Below are 25,123 nucleotides of genomic sequence, written 5' to 3'. Positions count from 1 at the left end.
GAATGTACAAGCCTTCCTGAGGTGAAGATTCCTTTGACAATTTAAAAGGATACCCCAAATCTCAGTAATCCTTTTTATAGGGAAGAAAGGGAAGAAGCAAGCTAAATAATCAAATGTGGCTTTATTAAGCTTTCTGATGAGCTCATTTTTAAAAAGAAGGAAACATGAGCCCCTAGCAAGTGGCTAGATAATATGTAACATTTTACATGTGATAGGATATTTAATAGGAGTGACAAAGAGTAGTTTCATGAATCCTAGAATGAGTCAATGTTAATTTTAAAAAATGCTAAGATAATATCAATGATTTTTAAAGATCTATTCAAAGAAAGAAAAGAAGTGATAGTCTGACAACCCCCTCCTTGAGGCGGATAGTTCAGTGTAACAGAGGAACACAAAACTTCTCTGTCAAGGGAAAAAGAGCATAAACCTGTTGAGTGAGAATTTAAGCCCAAAGTATTTGAGGTTGTAAGAAAACACTTCACTGCTCTGAATTCATTTTTTCGTTCCGTATTTATTGAGCCCCTGCTCTGTGCCATTTAGTTGTGCCTTCATGGGGCTCATAGTCTAATGGAATTTAGGTGCTATGTAATTTAAAAATATACGCATGACTGGCCAATGAAATAATTCTCAGATGTCCCCAGTGGAATTGCTGTAGGAAGTCAGCAGAATCATGAGCCCCAGGAGATCTGTGAGAACACTATATAAATGGGAAAATGCACTCATTTTCAAAGCATAAAGGAGTCTAGAAAATATAGATTGACAATAAAATAATAACGAACTAACATTTACTGAGTGCCTCTATGATTCCGTTTACATTCGTTAACCCATTTTAATCCTCATGACAAACCTATGAGGTAAGTACTATTATTATTCCCATTTTAGAGATATGTAAAGTGAAGTAAAGAAAAGTTATATAATTTGCCCAAGGTGAAACATAGCTAGTAAGCAATGGACCCAGGAGTTGAATCCAGGCAAGCTGACTCCAGATTCTACACTGGTAATCTCTATGCCATTATTGCCATTGAGCTTGTCAGAATTCTATAACAGATTATTAAACAGTCTATAAACATTTAGAAAGAGATGCAGTGACCAGAGGGTCTCAGCATTGGTTTCCTAAGAGCAAATCATGTCACATAAAACTCAGTTTTTATCCTGCCAGTAACTAGACTAGTGGATGGGAGGATTGCACTGGACAGAGAATATCTGGATTTCAGCCTGGTGCTTCAGATTCTCCTACAGTTTCCTTGCAGACAGAAGCAATGTGGAGAGGTAGATAAAGCATAAACTTTGTGATCAGACAATTCTGGGTTCATTAGTTCAGGGACTCACTAACTATGTAATTTCAAGTGATTGACTTTACACTTCCTGTCCCTCCACCTTATCATCTGTAAAATGGGGATAATAACTATTCCACAGGATTGTTGTGAAGATTAAATGAAAACAATGCATGTGAAATGCCTGACAGAGGGCCTGGCACTTAGTAGGTGCTCATTAATCTTAGTCTTCCCCTACCCCCGACTCAGAAGTAAGCAGCTTTGTAAGGTAGTGAGGTCCCCATCACTAGATATATCCAAAAATGAGCTAGATGATTACCTGCTAGGTAGTATAGGAGAGATTGACACACCTATCTGATCTCTATCTGAGATTATTTAGCCCAGTCACTAAGTTCCCATCCAACTCTTAAGGTTCTCTTAATTCCCAGTCAGTTATGCAAAAACTTCCCCATTTTGTACATTGGAAGTTGGGATTGCCCAAGCTACTTAGAACAGCTTGAACAACTTGCAGCTTGTTTCAGAGTGTGCATATATGTGTGTATGTGAATATATTTATGAAGATACTTTTTAAATGGCTATTAGATTAGGTGGGAAAAGATACCACTAGCTTCGAATTATGTGATCCCTTCTTTAACTTTTGCTATCCTCCCTCTTTCCTTGTCACTTTTCTTTTGAAAAATGTAGATAAGAATTTTTGTCCTCTTGTCTTCTACAATGACTGTCTCTGCTCCTCTACATCTCATTGCACTGTTATTTTAGTTACTGCATGTGTTTTGTTATTTTCTTCCTGAGATGATTATATTGGGAATTGTTTTGCTGCTTTGGGGGATTTTTCCCATTTTTTTTTCATTTTTTCCCTTTCATTTTTTACTGGGGAAAGGAGCTCTCCTGCTTTCCCCCTTTCCTCAGTCAATCATCCACTAATGTTCCTACAGCCATGTGATTTCCCCAAACAGCCTTTTCCCTGTATCCTCTGTCCTCAGTTGTGCCAGTCTGGACATGCTCTGTTGTCCCATGTGTCATAAGTACTCAATATTTAGGTTGCTTTCACCGTATTCTGGGAGGATGAGAACTAAATAGAATGTAATGATGCTGTAGAGAGGACTTCTTCTGTTCAAGGAATATTCTACACTTGGGGCATTTCTTCTTGCACTGAAGAGCCAGACTTGGAGGATAAGCCATTTGGGACAACTCAGAAGTGCAACAATAGCAACAGAGATGGGGATAGTGCAGAAAGAAGATGGGGATTTGAAACCAGAACACCTGGGTCTTAGACTCTACTGTCTCTTACTAATTTGTTTAACCTTGGGCCACTTCTTTAAGTCCTTATTTTCCTCAGTGTCAAATCAGGCTGATGATAGAATTTATCTCAGAAGTCTTTGAGAAGAACCACCTGAGATAGTGGGAAGCAGTGAAGTGAAGTATAGTGTTAAGAGCATGGGTTCTAGGGCCAGACAAGAAGACACCAATTTCCTTTTTCCCATGAGCTGTGTGACCTTGGGCAAATTCTCTGTGCCTATTATTATCCCCTCATTTGTAAAATGAGAATCAATGGTATCTACATGGAAGGGAGGTTGCAAGGGTTAAATGAGAGAATACAGTTGCAGTGCCTGGCACATAGTGAGTACTTAGTAAATGTTAGCTATTGATACTATTACTGTATATGCAATGTTACTAATTATTCATTCAGCAAATTTTTATTGGGAGACAGTATACACAGTGTTTAAAGAAGCACAGATTTTAGAGCCAGATAGCCTGGATTCAAAGCCCAGCTCTGTCATTTAGTAGCTTTTATTCCTGGGCAAGTTTCTTAATTGCTTTATATCTACAGTTCCTCATAAAATGGGGTTATAACAGTACCTACCTTGTAGGATTGTAGTGAGGATTAAGTTAATAAATGCAAAGCATTTAGCTGTCGAGGGATGAATGCATAAAAAAATGTGATATACACACAGTCACACAAGGCTCACTCAGCCTTAAAAAAGAAGGAAATCCTGCTATTTGCGACAACATGGATGAACCTGGAGGGCATTATGCTAAGTATAATAAGACAGATGGAGAAAGACAAATACCATATGATTTTGTTTATATGTGGAATCTAAAACAGTTGAAATACAGATAGAGAGTAGAATGGTGGTTGCCAGGGGCTGGTGGCAGTGGGGTAAATGAGGAGATGTTAATCAAAGGGTAAAAACTTTCAGTTATGCAGGATGAATAAGTTCTGGAGATCTAATGTACAGCATGGTGACTATAGTTAGCAATACTGTATTGCATACTTGAAATTTTGCTAAGAAAGTAGATCTTAAGTGTTCTCATCACAAAAAAAATGTAACTATGTGAGGTGATGGATATGTTAATTAGCTTGATTATGGTGATCATTTTACAATGTATACATATATCAAAACATCACATTGTATACCTTAAATATATACAATCTTTATTTGTCAATTATACATCAATAAAGCTGGGGAAAAATGCAAAGCATTTAGAATGGTGTCTGGCACATAATATGTGCTGTTTAAGTGTTCACTGTTGCCGTTGTTGTTGTTGTTGTTTTATTAAGTATGTACTCTAGATTCTGGAATACAATAATGAGAAATATAAATCCAGTCCAGTCCCATGTGCCTTCCCCAAGATCCAAAGAGAAAACCAGGGTGGTCCAGGCTAGCGGGGAATAACCAGGGCCCCTTCTAAAGAGGTGGGGAGGACCTTACTGACAAGCAAGTGAGGCAGGTTGCAATCCTGAACAGTTGCATTCCCCAGATTGCAGCATCTGTTATTTGTACAAGATGTCCTGCAGTGTCTTACTAAACCCTGTGAATATCCAGTGAGGCCAAATTCAAACAGCTCCCAGCTGTTTCAGTTATGTAATGTCAGAGATGGGCATAGGCTCCTTGCTGGAGCCATGGCTAGGACCAGGACCTGGATGCTTGTCTGCAGACCTCCAGGGCCCTCCTGGGGAAGCACTAGCTCCCTTAATATCCTTCAACTCAGATGAGTGGAAAAGAAAAGGAGGACGGCTGGCATCCTATTAGAAACAACACCACTTAGGTAGGGAACTTGTGATGACCCAAATAGCATCTGTGGTGAGCACCTATTCACTATGTCCCTATGAAAGCACTTAGACCACCATTAACAAGTGGCATATGGGCAGCCTGGTCCCGATAGAACCATAGGCAACCAGGGTTCAGGAGGGCTGAGTCCCCTTGCCATGTGCAGAAGCTGAGCAGAGAAACCTCTGAGGCTTTGTCAGCTGTCCTTCCCTGAACAATCCTTGAGTAAGGCAAGACCAAGGAAGGCACAGTGCTGGGCACAGCCTAAATGGGCAGACAAAACTAAAATCTGTGTAACAAAGCTAACGCAACTCAGCAGTGTGGTGGCTGAGTGCCAACTGTGTAAGAGTCTTCGTAGTCGATGCTAGCATTCTGAAAAGGGAAACCACAGTGACTTGAGCTGGAGGGTGCAGTCAGGGAAGGCTTCTTTGAGAAGGAAGAATGTGTGAATTTGACCTTGAAGGCTGAAAGGATTGGAATAGGAGGCATCACTGAGACAGGGAGGAGATATTAGTGTAAGCCTAAGTATAGATCTGTGATTTTGGTGAGTGGGTGGCAAATACCATATGCCACTCATTCCCACCCCCACCCTGAAAGAGTATATGGAATTTCCAGGGACAGTGGGATAGCTATGTAAATTTTAAAATATTCAGAGTTACCTTTGCTTTGATTTATTTTTAGTCACAATGTTTAACTTATTTTAAAAGTTTAAATGAACTAAAGGAGGCAGTGAGATTTTTAGGTTTATCAAAAGGACTTTTAATTTTTATATTTTGGTGAGGAAGATCAGCCCTGAGCTAACATCTATTGCCAATCCTCCTCCTTTTTCTCCCCTTTTTCTCCCCAAAGCCCCAGTAGATAGTTGTATGTCATAGTTGCACATCCTTCTAGTTGCTGTATGTGGGACACCACCTCAGCATGGCCGGACAAGCGGTGCGTCAGTGCGCGCCCGGGATCCGAACCCGGGCCGCCAGTAGCAGAGCGTGCGCACTTAACCGCTAAGCCATAGGGCCGACCCCTTCAAAAGGACTTTTAAAGGGTTACAAAACACTGGTCTGAGAGCAAGAAAGTTCAGCACCATGTTTATCGGACAAGGCTGACCTCATGACCTGGAAACCGCATGTTTAGTTTTGAACTTTACAACCATTTTACAAGGTAAAGATGACTTTCCTAGTTTCATAGTTGAGGAAATTGAGACTCAAAGAGGTTAGGTGACTTGCCTAAGACCACACGGCTAGTAGCTAGTACTTAAGCAGCTAGTACTCAAACTCAGGGTTTTGGACTCTAACTCACGCTCTGGCCACTGTTCTATGCTGCTTCGTGGCCTTAGCTACCCTTTCTGATTGGATTTTCTGAACAGTAGGTCATTCTTAATCATTCCTATCACATCCCTACACTTGGCTTTATGACTAATCTGATGCCTGAGAACTCACATTCAACTCTCTGGGGAGCCAGAAAGAGCAAACAAAGGAATAATTTTAATGACATATCTCTCTAGCCCTGTTCCCCTGCCACAGAGGCAGAATTCTCTCTAGTTCTTTGTTATCCTGAAATACCTAAAGAAACAATAAGAAGTTCAGTTGATGCTTTTAATTTAGCTCCAATATCTTATACTTCCTTCCCATTTTTGGAAACTGGTAAAGGTTTTGAAAGCTAACAATGATTATGACATACCAACTTGGAAGGAAGGGAAGCTGCAAACTGAAGTTAGGAATAGAGGGAGGTTGAGGTTGACTTTGCTCTAGCCAAGTGGGCACGCACCTATTAGCTGTGTGGTCCAGACCTGGCTTCCCAGGTCGATGTGTATTTGTATTATGCATTGTAAGGCAGATTTCAAGACTTGATGAGGTCAAACTAGATTACATTGATCCATTCTCCTCAGCTTGTCCTGCTTTTGTAGTTAGATTAGCCTGACAGGGCCCACTTTTTATGCATGTGTCTCTCAAAGTTTTCCTGAGCCTTATGGAAGTCAGTGCATGGGAGCCACCCCATCTTTTTGGCCAGGACTGAGCTTGTCCACTTTGAGCATAGTGAAAGGAACCCAGGCTCTGAAACAGGCTTGGAGCACAGTGGCCTACTCTATACAGCTGACCTCTTCCTCTCTTGTGAGCTTGATACCAGGGGCACCCAACAGATCAGAACCCATCTGTGCTCAGAGTTTATTTGTATGCATGATCATTATGGGAGGAAAAAGAACAACATGATGGTTATTTTTTGCAAAGCAATTCAACAACACCTGTATTTCGCAGCCTGGGGCTTTGAAATGGACAGAGCTATGTTGGGAATTCTTAAAGACAGCCTTTCCCAGACCTACTGAAAAGCCCAGTTTACCATGCAGTGTGAAGAGTAAGGATTGGGAAGGTGAGTGGCCAAAGGCAAATCCTTGGCAGGTAGCCTGCAGCTGAGAAGTGAGGCATGTCAGGCAATTTAGTAGAATGGGAATAGTTTAACTAAACCATATAATGTTAATAAAAATTAATGAGCATTTCTGACTCTATCAGATTGTCTGAAAGGCCAAATACAAGCAGAGAGGAGGGAGAGTTGACCAGGAAGGTCCCCTGCTGCAGTAGAGGACATCTGTCAGGACAGGGCTCCCTGGGGCCCTTCTTGGCCAGACTCAGCCATACCACGTGTCCCAGCAGTAGGTTTGCTCTCAGGGGAAGCTGAGAGCAGTGCTGAGAGCAGGAGGTGCTAAAAGACCACTCTGAGAGACAGTTACTTATCAGACCTTATATCCTACAGGTCATTTCATCCATCCCTCTGTTTTTCTTTTTTTAACTTACGAAGTATTTGACATTCAAAAAGATAGAAAAATAGTATAATGAGCACCCGTGTACTTACTATCCAACTTAAGAAATAATTTATTACAAATACAGTCTTCCTCCGCTCCCTCTCAGCTCCTTCCCTTCCTTTCTCACCTCTCCCCATTCTCCTCTCTCTATTCTCTTGAATTTGGCGTGTATCATTATCATATATTTTTTAGAAGTTTTGTACATATGTATGTATCCCTAAATATTATGTGGCATTGTTTTGTATGTTTTTAAACCTTATATAAGGGTAATAGATATAGATGAGATAAAACTATATAGAAAAGAAGCTAGGGGAATGATGAGCATGGGATTTAAGGTGGAGTTTGCCTTGGTAGTGTAGCTTTTGGATTAGGTGACGAGTTCACCAAAACTTCATATATTATTAAAAGTAAGTAAATAAGTAAATAAATAGAGAAATAAGAGCACCACAAATGGACTAATGATGAGGTCTCATGGACTGAAAGTTAGGATTAATCCAATTCTGTGTACCCGAGAGCAAAACAATGATAACAACAGATAGCCAATATACTGTTTATAGCCATCTGCAATTTTATTTTTCTCACATAGTAAGATTTGTGAGATTCATCCACGTCAATATATGAAGTTCTTTATTCACTTATATCCCCATTTCTCCTTCCAGACTAGGCCTTCTCCCAAAATCCCCAGAGTACTAAGTGTCCAACCCTCCCCAGGTAATCCTTCCTGGCCAGAAGCCTGTGGCTACCTAGCTACTCTTACCACTTATTCCCCCTCTGATATGCAGGTCTCACTGGCCTGCTTGGATTCCTGAGTATACTCCAGGCAACCAGCCAGCTCATTTCATACTTCTGGAAGGTTTGTAAGTATTTTGGAAGAGGAAAAGCCCTTGCTAGCAGTGCTTGTGTGGCTTACTGCTTCCTACTTCCCATCAGCGATCTTGTAAACAAATTGATTGATGCTGGGGTCTGAGACAGTCTTTGGATGTAGGACAGAGGCTTTCTCTAAGAGCATCTACTTAACCAACCTGTCAATGTCATACTGCTAAGCTAACCTGCCCAAATTTAGACCAAACCAACCACAATTAGTACTCCAAAACAATGGCAGTGTTAGAGGCCTGCTATGCCCATGTGCCAGCTCTCCTGGTACCCATTCTCCACATACCTCCAACAAAAAGCCTTCTGTTCCTTCCCACCTAGGACCTGATCCGGAGAGACATCCTGTACTACAAAGGCCGCATTGACATGGATAAATACGAGGTAGTCGACATTGAAGATGGCAGAGATGATGACTTCAATATCAGTATGAAGAATGCCTTCAAGCTTCACAACAAGGAGACTGAGGAGATACATCTATTCTTTGCCAAGAAGCTAGAGGAAAAGATACGCTGGCTCAGGGCTTTTAGAGAAGAGAGGAAAATGGTACAGGAAGATGAAAAAATTGGTAAGTGACCTGAGAGGAGAAAGAAGAATATGGCTATGAAGAACATAGGGGATTTGAATTAGTTTTCATTTTTCTAGAGGCAGAGGAAAGATTTCTGTTGCAAACTGACCTAATCTACTTTGGTGGTTCCCTATTATTAGATTCTTTTTGGTAGATACCAGGAGTTTCCATTAGTCAGGGTTAAGTGACAGTTATCGGTTGGCCTCCCTTACAGTCTCATTACTAGATAAGACTATTACACTGAAAGCAAACCTCAGGCTCGATTCTCCCAAACGTACAAACATTTATTAGCAAACAAATACAAAAGCAGTCATACAACCTGTTTTGTAATGTCAATGAAGTTCCAGCTCTGTTCTTAGATACATGACAGCATCTGCTGTGAAAAGGTTAGTCAAGGCAGATTTGGTAGTGTTAACAGCAACAGGATTCAGCTAACTTTCTAGTCAGTGTCTGCTGGCAAAAATCCTCTGATGTGGGCCAAGACATAGCACCCATATTCAATCTTAAGCTTCAGGCTTCCTTCTGAAGGGTATAGGCTATAGGGCTCATTGGATTCTTTTTTTTTTTTTTTTGTGAGGAAGATCAGCCCTGAGCTAACATCCGTGCCAATCCTCCTCTTTTTGCTGAGGAAGACCGGATCTGAGCTAACATCTATTGCCAATCCTCCTCCTCGTTTTTCCCCAAAGCCCAGTAGATAGTTGTGCATCACAGTTGCACATCCTTCTGGTTGCTGTATGTGGGACGCGGCCTCAGCGTGGCCGGAGAAGCGGTGCGTCGGTTCGCGCCTGGGATCCAAACCCGGGCTGCCAGTAGCAGAGCGCGCGCACTTAACGGCTAAGCCACGGGGCCGGCCCTCATTGGATTCTTATACCCAGTTTTTATGAGGTCTAAAGTTCCTGTAAGACATTCGTGGCCAGTGCACATCTTGAATAACATTCATTTTACCAATGAAAATTAATTTTTAACATGTGTTAGGCTAATTAGGCCTCCTGCATTAAGGTGACTGAACTGCTGGTAGTAATGGCCTCTGGAGCAAAGACTTCTGAGTGTTTAATATGTTAACAAATTGCCTCTTGAGTGTGTATTCCTGATTAGGGCAATTCAGATGTTAACTAAATGCCCCTAGAGTATAGATTAAAATTAATGTGCATGTATATATCACGCTTTCTATATGAAAATATTGTAAAGTAAATTATGGAAAATACAACAGGATCTAAAACCATGACCACTTGCATGATTTAGAATCACACTAAACATACTCTTTGGCTTGAAACAGGTTGTTCCTCTTTACCAGAGGGGATAGCTGGTAGAGATATTTTTCATGCTGTTTCTGAACTGTGGGATTTAGATGCCATTGGCTGTAGCTTAGTGGTTTACAAAGTACTATCTGGTCTCTTGCTCATCGTCCTGCCTTGCTGGCATAAAAATACCAGCCAGGCTTTATAATTCCCAGAGAGAGTACATGGTTTCTGTTTTTTGCTCCATTCCAAATGGGGGTGGAATTGTACCTTAAAACACCTGTATGCTCAAGTTGGTAAAAACTGCCTCTATAAAAATGGGTCTACCCATTGAGTCCTGGTGCAGATGGAGTCTCCTATCCTTCAGTGTTGGGGATTGAAATGGTCCAGAGGCAAGGAAGGATAATCAGAAAGACACTACTTAGTCTAATCCTAGTCTTCTCCTCAGGTTTTGGGTAGAGTGCACATTGATAATTCACTTTGAGTCTCATTGGAGTCAGATTGCTTTTAGCATGTGAGCACTGCATTGGGACATGATGTGGAGTGGTACAGAAATGCTACTGGCTGCTTCTCCCAGTGACAGGCGGCAGCAGCCTCTGACACTGCCTAGGTTGTTAGAGCTATTAAAGGAATTATCTTAGTGTGCTTTCTACAGACTCTAGATCAACTAGAAAATCCCCGCAATTTCCTCTGGTTCCAACACAATGTCTCCCATACAATGCCCTAATAACCTGTAAGTGTAAGAATCTTCTTCTAATAGAAAAGCTTCTAGAAATTGCTTCCTGACATGCCTATGTTCATCTTTTTAAAAATGTTGTGGGTTTTTTTGTCTGATTATAACAGTAAATCACTTTCATTGTAGGCAATTTTGGAGGGAATAAAAAAACAGAAAAATACAAGAAAAAAATAAAAATCACAGATGAACATACTACCTAGAGATAAGTTTTGTAAACATTTTGAAATATTTCCTTCCCATCTTTTTTTCCTATCTAAGTAAAAAAACTAGGGTGGCTGAATCTTTCTTTCTGTCTCCCCCCACATCTGCCTCTCCATGATGGAGAGATATAATTTTGTATCCTCAGTTTTCACTTAAAATTATATCATTAGCATTCCCCTAAATCATTTATTATTTTTAATCAATTTTTATGGCTGTCATGGATTTACCATAATTTTTATGTTTTTTATTTTTGCTTTTTAGTTATAAAATTATTGCATGGCCATAATAACCATTTAAACACATATGGAAATGTAATAAATAAGTTTAGCATTCTTTTCCCTTCTCTGTCACTCCTATGCTGTGTAAGATAATCAGTATTAATTTTGTGTGCCTCTTTCTGTACTTATCTTATGCTCATATAAACATATATACACATAAGACTTTTTAGTTTTTATTTACAAAAATTATGCTATACATATTACTCCGTAACTTGCTTTTTTTAAACTTAATTTATCGGGCCAGCCCGGTGGCTTAGCGGTTAAGTGCTCGCACTCTGCTGCTGGTGGCCCAGGTTTGGATCCCGGGCGCACACCAACATACTGCTTCTCTGGCCATGCTGAGGCTGCGTCCCACATACAGCAACTAGAAGGATGTGCAGCTATGACATACAACTATCTACTGGGGCTTTGGGGGAAAAAATAAATAAATAAAATTATAAACTTAATTTATCGTAACTCTCCAGGTGAAGAATATGGAATCTAACTATAACTTCTTATATCAGTCAGGTTCAACCAGAGAAGCATAACCAATAGGAGATGTATTATTATTACGAGATTTATTACAAGGAATTGGCTTATGTGATTGTGAAGCTTGGCTAAGCAACTCCAAAATTTGCAGGACAGGCAGTCAGGAATGGAAGATCACAAGTAGGCTCGAACACATGGACATAGACCAAAGCTATCATCTATAGGCAGGAAGATCATGAGAAGGATGGAACTCCATGTACATGGGCTGAAGCTGTGAGGCAGAATTTCTTCTCTCTCACGGGGAGGCCTCAGCCCTGTTTGTTTGTTTTTTAAGTGGTAAAACTACTTACTATGAACTCTATGTTCTTAACAAAATTTTAAGTACACGATATAGTAATTTTAACTATAGGCTCAATGTTGTACAGCAGATCTCTAGAACTTATTAATATCTTATATAAATGGAACTTTATACCTATTGAACAGCAACTCCCCATTTCTCCTTCCCTCCAGCCTCTGGGAATCACCATTCTACTCTCTATATCTGAGTTTGACTAGTTTAGATACTTCATATAAGCAGAATCATGCAATATTATCCTTCTGTGACTGCCTTATTTCACTCAGTATAATGTTCTCCAGATTGATCTATGTTGTCACATATGGCAAAATTTCCTTCCTTTTTAGAACTGAATAATATTCCATTATATGTGTATACCACATTTTCTTTATCCATTCCTCCATTGACAGACACGTTTAGGTTGTTTCCATATCTTGGCTATTGGGAATAATGCTACGATAAACATATATCTTCAAGATCTTGATTTCAATTATTTTGGATATATACCCAGAAGTGGGAATGCTGGATCATATGGTGGTTCTATTTTTAATTTTATGAGGAGCCTCCATACTGTTTTTCATAGTGGCTGCACCATTTTAATTCCCAACAGTGTATTATGGTTCCAGTTTCTCCACATCCTTGTCAGTACTTAATGTCTTTTGTTTCTTTGATAATAGCTATCCAAACAGGAGTGAGGTGATATTTTGTTGTGGTTTAGATTTGCATTTCCCTGATGATTAGTGATGTTGAGCATATTTTTATATACCTGTTGTCCGTTTGTATGTCTTCTTTGAAGACATGTCCGTGCAAGTCGTTTGCCCATTCTTTTTAATTATTATTTATTTTTTATTGACTGTAGAAGTTTCGTATATATTTTGAAAATTAACCCCTTATCAGATATATGGTTTGAAAATATATTTTCTCCCATTCCATAGGTTGCCTATTCACTCTGTTGTTGCTTTCCTTTGCTGTGCAGAACCATTTTAGTTTGATGTAGTCCCACTTGTCTATTTTTGCTTTGCTGCCTATGCTTTTGGTGTCTTATCCAAGAAATCATTGCCAAGACTATGTCAAGAAACTTTTTCCCTATGTTTTTCTTCTAGGAATTTTATAGTGTCAGGTCATAAATTTAAGTCTTCACTCCACTTTGAATTGATTTTCAAGTATGGTGTAAGGAAGGAGTCAAATTTCATTCTTTTGCATGTGAATATCCAGTTTTCCCAGCACCATTTGTTGAGGAAACTGTCCTTTCTCCATTGTGTATTCTTGGCATTCTTGTCAAAGATATGTTGATTCCATGTGTGTAGGTTTATTTCTGGGCTCTCTATCCTGTTCTATTGGTCTATATGTCTTTATGCCAGTACCGTACTGTTTTATTTACTGTAGCTTTGTAATATATTTTGAATCAGGAAGTGTGATGCCTCCAGGTTTGTTCTTCTCTCTCAAGATTGCTTTGGCTATTATGAGCCTTTTGTGGTTCCACATGAATTTTAGGATTGTTTTCTCTATTTTTGTAAAAAATGTCACTGGGGTTTTAATAGGCTTGCATTGAATCTACAGATGGATTTGGGTAGAATGGACATTTTAACAATATTAAGTCTTCTACTACAAGAAAGGAAAACTACAGGCCAAATATCCCTGATGAACATACATGGAAAAATCTTCCATGAAACACTAGCCAACAAAATTCACAGCACAATAAAAGGATCATACACCATAACCAAGTGGGATTTACCTTGGGATGCAAGGATGGTTCAACATATGCAAATCAATTAATGTGATATGCCACACTGACAAAATGAAGGATAAAAATCACATGATCATCTATTTAGATGCATAAAAAGCATTTGACAAAATTAAACACCCTTTCATGATAAAAACTCAACAAACTAGGTATAGAAGGAATTTACCTCAACATAATAAAGGCCCCATATATGAAAGGCCACAGCTCAAACATACTCAAGGGGGAAAAACTGAAAGCTTTTTATCTAAGATCAGGAGCAAGACAAGGATACCCACTCTCACCATTTTTATTCAACATAGTAGTGGAAGTCCTAGCCAGAGTGATTAGTCAAGAAAAAAAAATGGCATCCAAATCAGAAAGGAAGAAGTAAAATTATGTCTGTTGGCAGATGACATTGTGTTTTATATAGAAAACCCTAAAGATTCCACAAAAAAGCTCTTAAAACTGATAAATGGGGCTGGCCCCGTGGCTTAGCGGTTAAGTGCGCATGCTCTGCTACTGGTGGCATGGGTTCAGATCCCGGACAGGCACCGACACACCGCTTCTCTGGTCAGGCTGAGGTCGCGTCCCACATATAGCAACTAGAAGGATGTGCAGCTATGACATACAACTATCTACTGGGGCTTTGGGGGGAAAAAAAAGGAGGAGGATTGGCAGTAGATGTTAGCTCAGAGCTGGTCTTCCTCAGCAAATAAAAAAGAAGATTAGCATGGATGTTAGGTCAGGGCTGATCTTCCTCACAAAAAAAAAAAAACTGATAAATGAATTTAGTAAAGTTGCAGGTTACAAAGTCAATATGCAAAAGTCCATTGTGTTTCTATACACTAACAACAAGCTGTCTGAAAAGGAAATTAAGCAAATAATACCATTTACAGTTACATCAAAAAGAATACAATACTTAGGAATAAACTTAACCAAGGAGATATAACACTTGTACACTGAAAACTACAAAACATTACTGAAAGAAATTAAAGAAGACACAAATAAATAGAAAGACATCCTGTGTTCATAGATTAAAGACTTAATATTGTTAAAATGTCCATTCTCCCCAAAGCCATGTACAGGTTCAATGCGATTCTATCAAAACTTCAATGGTATTTTTTACAGAAATAGAAAAAACAGTCCTAAAATTCATGTGGAACCACAAAAAACCCATAATAGCCAAGACAATCTTGAGAGAGAAGAGCAAAGCTGGAGACATCACAATTCCTGATTCAAAATATATTACAAAACTACAGTAATTAAAACAGTATGGTACAGGCATAAAGACCAATGTAATAGGATAAAGATCCCAGAAATAAACTCACAAATATACAATCAACATATCTTTGACAAGGGTGCCAGGAATACACAATGAGGAAAGGATAGTTTCTTCAACAAATGGTGCTGTGAAAACTGGATATGCACATGCAAAAGAATGAAATTGGACTCTTACCTTACACCATACATGAAAATCAACTCAAAATGGGTTGAAGACTTACAATATGACCCGAGACTGTAAAACTCCTAGAAGAAAAAATAGATCTTGACTTTGGTCTTGGCAGTTATTTCTTGGATAAGACACCAAAAGCATAGGCAACAAAGCAAAAGTAGACAAATGGGACTACATCAAACTAAAATGCTCCTGCACAGCAAAGGAAACAATCAACAGAATGAAAGGCAACCTATGGAATGAGAGAAAATATTTTCAAACCATATATCTGATAAGAGGTTAATTTCCAAAATATATAAGGAACTCATACAACTCAATAGCAGAAAAACAAATAACTCTATTGAAAAAGGGGCAAAGGACTTGCACAGACATTTCTGTTATTTCATTAATCGCTTTTTGCCATTTGATTTTTTCGTCCTTCTGAAACTTTTCTTATCTCTATACATTTTCTGTTGTAATCTCTTATCTTTTGACTCATTATTTCCTTTTCTTTATATTTTTGCTTTTGGTTGTGAAATATTTTTCCATTTTACACCATACTTTATTCAACCATGCTCCATTTAACAGCCTCTTACCTCATGTTCTCACTTTTTTTTTGCCCGTCTGTACTGTGAAATGCATCTTTGTAGCTAAATCTTTGTCCAGGTTTCTGACTACTTTCCTTTTTTGCTTTTCAAGGCTTTTGATACATTTTACCAAAATTACTCTTCCAGAAAAGTTGTACTAATTTATACATTTAAGAAGGGTCTATTTTTTTTAATAACAAAATCATCTATCTTTATGTTATAGGCTTTGAAATTTCCGAAAACCAGAAGAGGCAGGCTGCAATGACTGTGAGAAAAGTCCCTAAACAAAAAGGTAAAGCTGCCTTTAACCACCATTTCCCTGGCCCCACTCACTCTCTTTGTGAGACTGGGAAGCCATAGTCTATGAGCTTGCATATTCCTAGGCTTGTTTTCATGCTGAAGTTCACTTGGGGTGGTGAAGAGTGTCTGGGTTCCCAAGTGTCCCTGATGGAAGGTGGCAAATGGTCTTAAAGTCTTAAGGCTTAGGAGTGAATAGTATAAGTTAGTCATGTCCAAAGATAGCTCATTGGATACAGGAAAAAAAAAGAAGCTTTGTTTCTTTTTATTTTTACTTAAATAAAAGAGAGAAACTTAAACTTTACTAATAATATAGAGACGAATGGACAGTAGTAAATGTGTATAATTTATTAATAAGTATAAACATATTAGGGATTTGTGCACAACGTTCTTTCATTGGTTTTGGGACGTTAGCCCAATCAGGAGTCCCAAATCAGAATAGAGAACTTCAAACTGAACCAAGACAGAAGATTCAGATATTCATTTTCTTTCTCTCAAACATAAACTACAGTACTGAAAAAAGAAAAATATCTTGAGAATCAATTTGAATATGAAATGAAGCTTTATTTTCTTGTTTTTGTGAACTAGACCAAATTAAAATGCTTAGTTGAACGAAGGGAAAGAACTCCCCTCTGTTTATTTGAGAGCCTATTCAGTACCAGTCATTTTATATAAGTTCTTTCATTTCGTCTGTATGGCACCCCTGAAAAGGTAGGCATTATTAGCTCCATTTTTCAGATGAGGAAACTGAGGATCTTCAAGGTGAAATGACTTCGAACCTTAGTCAGCTTGACTCCACGTCCACTGCTCTCTCCTCTCCATCTCAGGGTTCTCCTGTTTCTCTATGCTGGGAATGAAGAGCTCATTTTTTTTTGTCTTGCCTTGATTATTGACAGCCACTTCTATTACTGACAGCTGTTGTCATTGTCCCCAGGGGTGGATGATCTTAATGAGACCTCACTTTGCCCATGCCCTTCCTTCTGCTTTCTCAGTGGGCTCCCTGGTTCAGAATGAGTCACCATACAACAGGATGAGATTCAAGTTGCCTGAAATCCCAGCAGACACATATAAAGCATGCTTAATTATTCCCAATGAAGCTTCTTTTTATTGAGGAGGCCCAGTGACTGTGAATATCTGATTTCCAATTAAACACTGCACCTAGCTGGGGCCCCTCTGGCTAGATATGGCCTTCCTTTTGACTGCTTCTTGCTTCTTGCTTCTTGCTCTTGGGAGGCTCTCACTGACTCTTTTCCTCATTGTGGAAATGTGATTTTCTTTAGATAGGGAATTAAAGGCAAACACCCCTAACCTCTTGGGAGTGAAAACATTAAAGACAGTGTTAGAAAGCAATCTGGAGTTAACATCAGTAAGGATATGATCTGTATGAATAGTAGAACCCTGTAAGAGAATGTGCCCCTTACTTAGACAGAGATATGAGCATAAAAGTGCCTTGGCCAGCTGGAGAATCTTCAGGCTACAAAGAGGCTGCTGTCCTACCTTCCTGCCTTTGTCTCCTGGAGGCTCTCACCTCCTGAGCTTCTCTCACTATGATTTCCTCCACTGTCCCCACCACACTTACCTTCATGCTGGGATGATGCCCCTTTACTTCAGCTCAGGTTTCCTCAAGCCTGAGCTTGAGACTGGCTGGTCTTTTCACTTAGAACCCTTAAAACAAAGGAACATCCACCAAGCAACCAATCAGAAAACAATCCTACTCACTCATACAAAGCCTTTGTGTCAGGTTCCTTCCCCACCCGTCTAGTCTCAAGCCTGTCTTTTTCAGGTCCTCTCTTATCTCCCAGTATCTAAACACTGGTTCACTTAAAGAGCTTTCCATCTTTAACAGTAATCTTAGTCTTCAAAGAAACTCATCTAGATTCAAATCTCCCAGAATTCCTTCAGATCCCCTCCCTTATTTCTATTTCTTGTCTGCAAGACTCTCCTAGTCCAAAGCTGTGGTGACTGATGTATTTGAAACTCAAGGATACTATACATGTAGAGGGGGTTGTCACACTTAGAAATTCAATAGCTATATCATGTACATGGAAAGAGCAGGAAAGGAGTTCTTTCAAATACCCATGAAAGCCAGCTTCCTTAACTCTTCCAAAGACCCCTTCCTGCAAATTATGGGAAACATTGTTGTTAACATTTCTCTAATGCAGATATAATTGGATAAGTAATTATTCTAGTGTCCCCTTCCAACCCCGTCTATACTGCCATGGGACCTTATCAATTCAGTCTACTGCTCTGGACAAGGGGAAGCCTGGCTGGAAGAAAAGCAAAGCAGATAAAGCCTAGCTCTAAGGAAGTTCTTTTCCCTTTACATTTGACTTTCATACTGCTTTGGTTTTAAAAATATAAATATAACTTCTTGGGAGTTGGATACTAATTCCTGCTCCATCAACCCATTTCAGTCTGTCATCACGGAGCTCCCTAGGGCCATGGGCACAGCTCCCATCTCTAGAGGCTTTAGGGCCAGCTCAAAATCAAATGAGTACCCTAGAATAACTAAAATAATCTTAAAAAAGAAGAAGAAAGTTGGAGTAATCAGTTGACTCTGATTTAAACACTAATTATATAGCTGCAGTAACCAAGACAGTGTGGTGTTGGCAGAAGGATAGGCATATTAGATGAATGGAACAGAATAGAGAACCCAGAAATAGACCTGCACAAATAAGCCCAACTGATTTTTGACAAAGGTGCAAAAGCAATTCAATGGAGGAAGGATAGGCTTTTCAACAATTGGCTCTGAAGCAATTGGACTCCATAGGCCAAAAATAAAGAACCTCAACCTAAACTCATATTCTATAAAAATTAACTCAAAATGCATAATGGACTTGAATGTAAAGCTACAAAACTTTCAGGGAAAAAAAATTGGAGAAAATCTTCAGAATCTAGGGCTAGGCAAAGAAGTACATAGATTTGACACCAAAAGCTTGAACCACAAAATGAAAAATTGACCTCATCAAAATATAGAAAATTTTTCTCTATGAAAGACCATGTGAAGAGGATGAAAAGACAAGCTACAGGCTAGGTAACAAAAATATTTGCAAACCACATATATGATAAAACACTGCTATCTAGAATATATGAGGAACTTGTAAAACTCAACAGTAAAAACTCCAATTAGAAAATGGGTAAAAGATATTTCACTGAAGAGGATATATGAATGGCAGTTAAATACATGAAAAGGTGTTCAGCATCATTGATCATTGGAGAAATGCAAATTAAAACCACAATGAGATATCATTACATACCTATTAGAAAGGCTAAAATAAAAAATAGTGACAGCACCAAATGCAGGCAAGGATGCAGAGAAACTGAATCATTCATACATTGCTGGTGAAAATGTAAAACAGTACAGCCACTCTAGAAAATAATTTGGCAGTTTCTTAAGAAATGAAACATACAACGACCATATGACCCAGCAATTACACTCTTGGGCATTTATCCCAGAGAGATGAAAACTTATTTTCACATAAAAACCTCTAAACAAATGTTCGTAACAGCTTTATTCATAGTACCCCAAAGTGGAAACAACCCAGATGTCTTTCAGTGGGTGAGTAATTAAGCAAACTGTGGTACATCCACACCATAGAATATTACTCATAAATAAAAAGGAGCCAACTATTGGTACACACAGCAACTTGGGTGAATCTATAAGGAATTATGCTGAGTGAGAAAAGCCAATCCCCAAAGGTTATGAAGCATTTATATAACTTTCTTAAAATGATATAATTTAGAAGTGGGGAACAGATTAGTGGTTGCCAGGAGTTAAGAAGTGAGTGGGGACTGGAGATAAGTGAGTATGGTTATAAAAGAGTAATAGAGTGATCCTTGTGATAATAGAAATGTTCTGTCTCTTGACTGTGTCTTGTAACAATGTTAATATCCTGGCTGTAATATTGTACTGTAGTTTTGTAAAATCTTATTATTGGAGAAACTGAGTAAAGTGTACAAAGAATATCTCTGTATTCTCTCTTATAACTGCCTGTGAATCTACAATGATCTCAAAATAAAAAGCTTAATTAAAAAGTTAAATTGAGCATTCCCCAAACTCCCTCCCTAATATCTCCATATCGTTTGTTGGCATCCTGTACCCTCATACTTCTAACACTTACCACCTTTGAAAACTGGTTGTTAGAGAACGTCATCAAAGTGGCAGAATAGTTTTCTACTGTTCTCCTCCTAAAAACCACTGATTTTGACAGTCACCCACAGATGAGAGTACTTTCTGAAAGTCCAGGAGTCTAGTAGATAAGTTCCAGACCACCCTTGGAGAAAAATATAATCCATGATTAGACACATAGAAGAGGCCAGTCAATAAAGGTTAGGGGAGGTGACTGCTTCTTCAGATATGAAGACAGCCATGCAAGAGTGCAAGAAATATGAAAAATCAGAGAAACATGACATCACCAAAGGAACACAATAAATTTCCAGAAAATGACACCAAAAGACATGGAGATCTGCAATTTGCCTGATAAACAATAAACAATTCAACATAGTTGTTTTAAGGAAGCTCAGTGAGCTACAGGAAAACATGGAGACAGTTCAAGGAATCAGAAAAACAATACAGAAACAAAACAAGCAAATTAACAGAGAGTAGAAATCATAAAAAAAGAACCAAACAGAAATTATAGAGCTGAGGAATACAATGAATGGAATCGAAAATACAATAGAGAGCATCAACAACAGACTTGATCAAGCAGAAGAAAGAAACTGTAAAGTCAAAGACAGGTCATTTGAAATTTTCTAGTCAGAGTAGAACAAAGAGAAAAATAAAAAAGAATGAAGAAAACTATATGAATTATGGAATAAAATTAAGAGTATCAATCTACAAAATATTGGAGTCCCAGAAGGAGAATAGAGGGAGAAAGGGGCAGAAAGCGTATTTAAAGAAATGATGTCTCAAAGTGGAACTGGTGACCTAGCCCATTCCCCCTCCCCTGGCAGTGGCACCACTCTTTCCAGCAGTGGGGATAGCAGCCAAAATGTGGATTACCTCGGCAGGGTTGGGGTGCTCTGACCTGAGGTCTCAAAAAGCACACCGGCATGCACCAGTGAGCAGAGGCTGCACAAGCAGCAATGACAATTACTCACGGCTTAGCCCCTGCCCCGCCTCCCCCAGTGGTGTCAGCTGGCGCACATGTCCTGAGGCTTCAGGAACCATCATAGAACCCATGACCCAGCCCCCAGTGGCAGTACCCCCGACACCATCTCTACTAGCAGTGGGGGCAGTATACAAGACCCAGGCCCCCAGCAGCAACAGTAACACCCATGAACTCAGCACTCCTGGCAGCAGTTCTGCCAGCACCTCCAGATAATGTGGGAGCAGCAGCAGGGTGATGCATGGAGCAGCAGCACTCCAACCCGTGGAGAGCCCATGGAGAGCTAGTAGGGGAACACAAGACCCAGATGATCCTGGAAGCAGCATTAGTGCTCACAACCTGGTAGCCCTAGTGGTGACACCCGAGACTGCAGAGACATCGCAAGCAGCAAAGAACCAGCAACCTCAGAGGCACAAGGAGCACAAAGAGGCAGTGGAAAGTGGAAAGTGCAGGCTCTCAAATACAACTAGAAGCAGCCCAGAACCAAAGTAACCAAGGCTTTACCCAAATAAGAAAGGTGTTTACTACCACAAATGTGCTAGCAGTGGAACAACTCATCAAGTACTGTGAAGAACTACTGTAACATGGAAGAACAGCAAGGAACTGACAATTCTCCAGAAACCAAACTTGAAATCACAGAATATTGCAATTGAACTGGCAGAGAATTCAAATAGCTGTCATGAAGAAAACTCAGTGAGTTATAGGAAAAGTCAGAAATACAGTTCAGTGAATTCAGGAATAGAACTAATGAACAGAAGGACTACTTCACCAAAAAGATTGAAAGTCTTAAAAAAAAAACAAATTCTGGAGATGAAGAACACAGTTAATGAGAGGAAAAATAAAGCAAAAAGCACTGGAAATAGAGCACACCATATGGAAGGGAGATTTAGTGAGCTCTAAGATAGAAATCTAGAAATGACACAGGTAGAAGAGGAGAGAGAATTAACATTTTTAAAAAATGAAGAAATTCTACAGGAAATATCTGATTAAATGAGGAAATGCAACATAAGGATAATGGGTATCTCAGAAGGAGAAGAGACAGAGAAAGGAGCAGAGAGCTTATTTAAGGAAATAATAGCTGAGAACTTCCCAAACCTGGGGAAGGAACTGGATATACAAGTACATGAAGCTAATAGAACTCCTAATCATCTGAATGCAAAAAGACTTTCTCCAAGGCATATTATATTAAAACTGTCAAGAGTCAATGACAAGCAAATAATATTAATGGTGGCCAGAAGGAAAAAAAGGGCTTACAAAGGAACCACCATCAGATTTTCAGTGGATTTCTCAGGAAAAACTCTACAGGCTAGGAGAGAATGGAATGATATATTTCAAATATTGAAAAACAAAAACTGTCAGCAAAAATACTCTATCCGGTAAAGTTATCCTTCAGATACGAAGGAGAAATAAAAGCTTTCCCAGACAAATAAAAGCTTTGGGAGTTCATCACCACTAGACTTGCCTTACAAGGAATGATGAAAGGAGCCCTCTTACCTGAAACAAAAAGGTAAAGGTTTACAAAGCTTTGAGCAAGGTGATAAATAGACACAAGGAGAAAATCACACCTCTGTATCAGAATAAGTTAGTAAAGATTTCATTAAAACATAAAGGCTAAAGTGCAAGAAAGCATAAAATAACTGTAACCACTTCAATTTGGTAACAAACTCACAACACAGAAAAGGATAATTTGTGACAATAAAACATAGAAGGGGGAGAAGAAAGGGATGGAACCTGCATAAACTAATATAGATAAGATGCTATCAGCAGAAATAGGACTATCTCATCTATGAGATCTTTATACAAACTTCATGGTGACCACAAAACAGACAAAAAAACAGAGCAGAGTCACAAATCATAAATAAAGAGGAAACAGAGAAAAACATCACAGAAAACCATCAAACTAAAATGGCAGACAGAAATACAAGGAAAAAGAAACAATGGAAATATAGAACAAGAAAACAAAAGATAAAATGGCAATATTAAGCTCTCATATATCAATAATCACTCTAAATGTAAATGGATTGAATTCACCAATCAAAAGACACAGACTGACTGGATGGATTAAAAAACAAGGACCAACAGTACACTGCCTCCAGGAGACCCATCTCAGCTCTAAACACAAACATAGGCTCAGAGTAAATGGATGGAAGATTATACTCCAAGCAAAAGGCAACCTAAAGAAAGCAGGTATAGGGGCTGGCCCCGTTGCACAAGTGGTTAAGTGCAAGTGCTCTGTTGTGGCGGCCTGGGGTTCGCCGGTTCAGATCCCAGGTGCACACTGATGCACTGCTTGGCAAGCCATGCTGTGGTGGCGTCCCATATAAAGTGGAGGAAGATGGGAACAGATGTTAGCCCAGGGCCAGTCTTCCTCAGCAAAAAAAGAGGAGGATTGGCAGATGTTAGCACAGGGCTGATCTCACAAAAAAAAAAAAAGCAGGTATAGCTATATTTATATCAGACAAAATAGACTTCATGCCAAAAAAGATAACAAGAAACAGATGGACGTTATATAATGATAAAAGGGACATTCCATTCAACCAAGAAGAATTAACACTTATTAATATATATGCACTTAACATAGGAGCACCAAAGTATATAAAGCAACTACTTGTAGACCTACAGGGAGAAATTGACAGCAACCCAATAATAGTGGGGTACTTTAACACGCTAGTTACATCAGTGGATAGATCATCCAGATAGAAAGTCAGCAAGGAAACAGTGGCCTTAAATGAAACACCAGACCAGATGGACTTAATAGATATATATAGAATATTCCATCCAAAAGCAGTAGAATAGACGTTTTTCCCAAGTGCACATGGAACATTCTCCAAGATAGACCATATGTTGGGAAACAAAACAAGCCTCAATAAATTTAAGAAGATTGAAACCATATCAAGCCTCTTTTCTGATGACAACGCTATGAAACTAGAAATTAACTACAAGAAGAAAGCTGGAAAAGTCACAAATATGTGGAGACTGAACAACATGCTACTGAACAACTATGGGATCAATGAAGACATCAATGGAAAAATAAAAAAATACCTGGAAGCAAATGAAAATGAAAACACAGCATGCCAAAACTTTATGGGATGCAGCAGAAGTGGTACTGAGAGGGAAGTTTATAGCAATACAGGTCTACCTCAAGAAACAACAAAAATATCAAATAAACAATCTAATACCTTACCTAAAAACTAGAAAAAGGAGAACAAATCCCAAAATCAGTAGAAGGAAGGAAATAAAGTCAGAGTGGAAATCAATGAAAGAGACTTAAAAAACAACAAAAACGATCAATGAAACTAAGAGCTGATTCTTTGAAAAGATAAATAAAACTGACAAACCCTTAGCCAGACTCACTAAGAAGAAGAGAGAGACAGCTCAAATAAATAAAACCAAAAATGAAAGAGGAGAAATTACAATGAATACCACAGAAGTACAATGGATTATAAGAAAGTACTGTGAAAAACTGTACACCAACAAATTGGATAACCTAAAAGAAATGGACAAATTCTCAGAATCATACAATCTCCCAAAACTGAATCAAGAAAAAATGGAGAGTCTGAATAGACAAATCACAATTACAGAGATTGAAAACAGTAGTCAGAAACCTCCCAAAACACAAAAGTTCATGACCAAACAGCTTCTCTGGTGAATTCTACCAAACATTCAAAGAAGATTTAATACCTATCCTTCTCAACCTCTTGCAAAAACCTGAAGAGGACAGGAAGCTTCCTAACTCATTTTATGAGGCCAACTTTACCCTGATACCAAACCCAGAGAAGGACAATGCAAAACAGGAAAATTATAGGCCAATATTGCTGATGAACATAGCTGCAAAAATCATCAGCAGAATATTAGCATATTGAATACAACAAAACATTAAAAGGATCATATATCGTGATCAAGTGGGATTTATTCCAGGGATGCAGGGATGGTTCAACATCCACAAATCAATCAATGTGATACACCACAGTAACAAAATGAAGAAGAAAAATCACATGATCATCTCAATAGACACAGGGAAAGTATTTGACAAGATTCAACATCCATTTATGATAAAAACTCTCAATAAAATGGGAGGAAACTACCTCAACATAATAAAGGCCATGTATGACAAACAGCCAGCATCATATTCAATGGTAAAAAACTGAAAGCTACTCCTCTGAGA

The 25,123-nt window shown here is 38.9% G+C and overlaps 1 protein-coding gene across 10 annotated transcripts in view; it reads left to right on the top strand.

Moving 5' to 3' along the window:
- ARHGEF9 (Cdc42 guanine nucleotide exchange factor 9) overlaps positions 1–25,123 on the top strand; it is a 259,278-nt gene that overhangs the window by 220,227 nt on the left and 13,928 nt on the right. For all 10 annotated transcript variants that reach the window (XM_058536005.1, XM_058536006.1, XM_058536009.1 and 7 more), the window contains 2 exons: positions 8,313–8,556; positions 15,777–15,845. In XM_058536005.1, coding sequence (XP_058391988.1) covers positions 8,313–8,556; positions 15,777–15,845 — 313 coding nt within the window. The remainder of the gene's footprint in view (positions 1–8,312; positions 8,557–15,776; positions 15,846–25,123) is intronic.

Source organism: Diceros bicornis, chromosome X (genome assembly GCF_020826845.1).
Source record: "Diceros bicornis minor isolate mBicDic1 chromosome X, mDicBic1.mat.cur, whole genome shotgun sequence".
NCBI classification, from domain to species: Eukaryota; Metazoa; Chordata; class Mammalia; order Perissodactyla; family Rhinocerotidae; genus Diceros; species Diceros bicornis.
The sequence above is the reverse complement of the archived record's forward strand: the minus strand, read 5'-3'. Positions and strand labels throughout refer to the sequence as shown.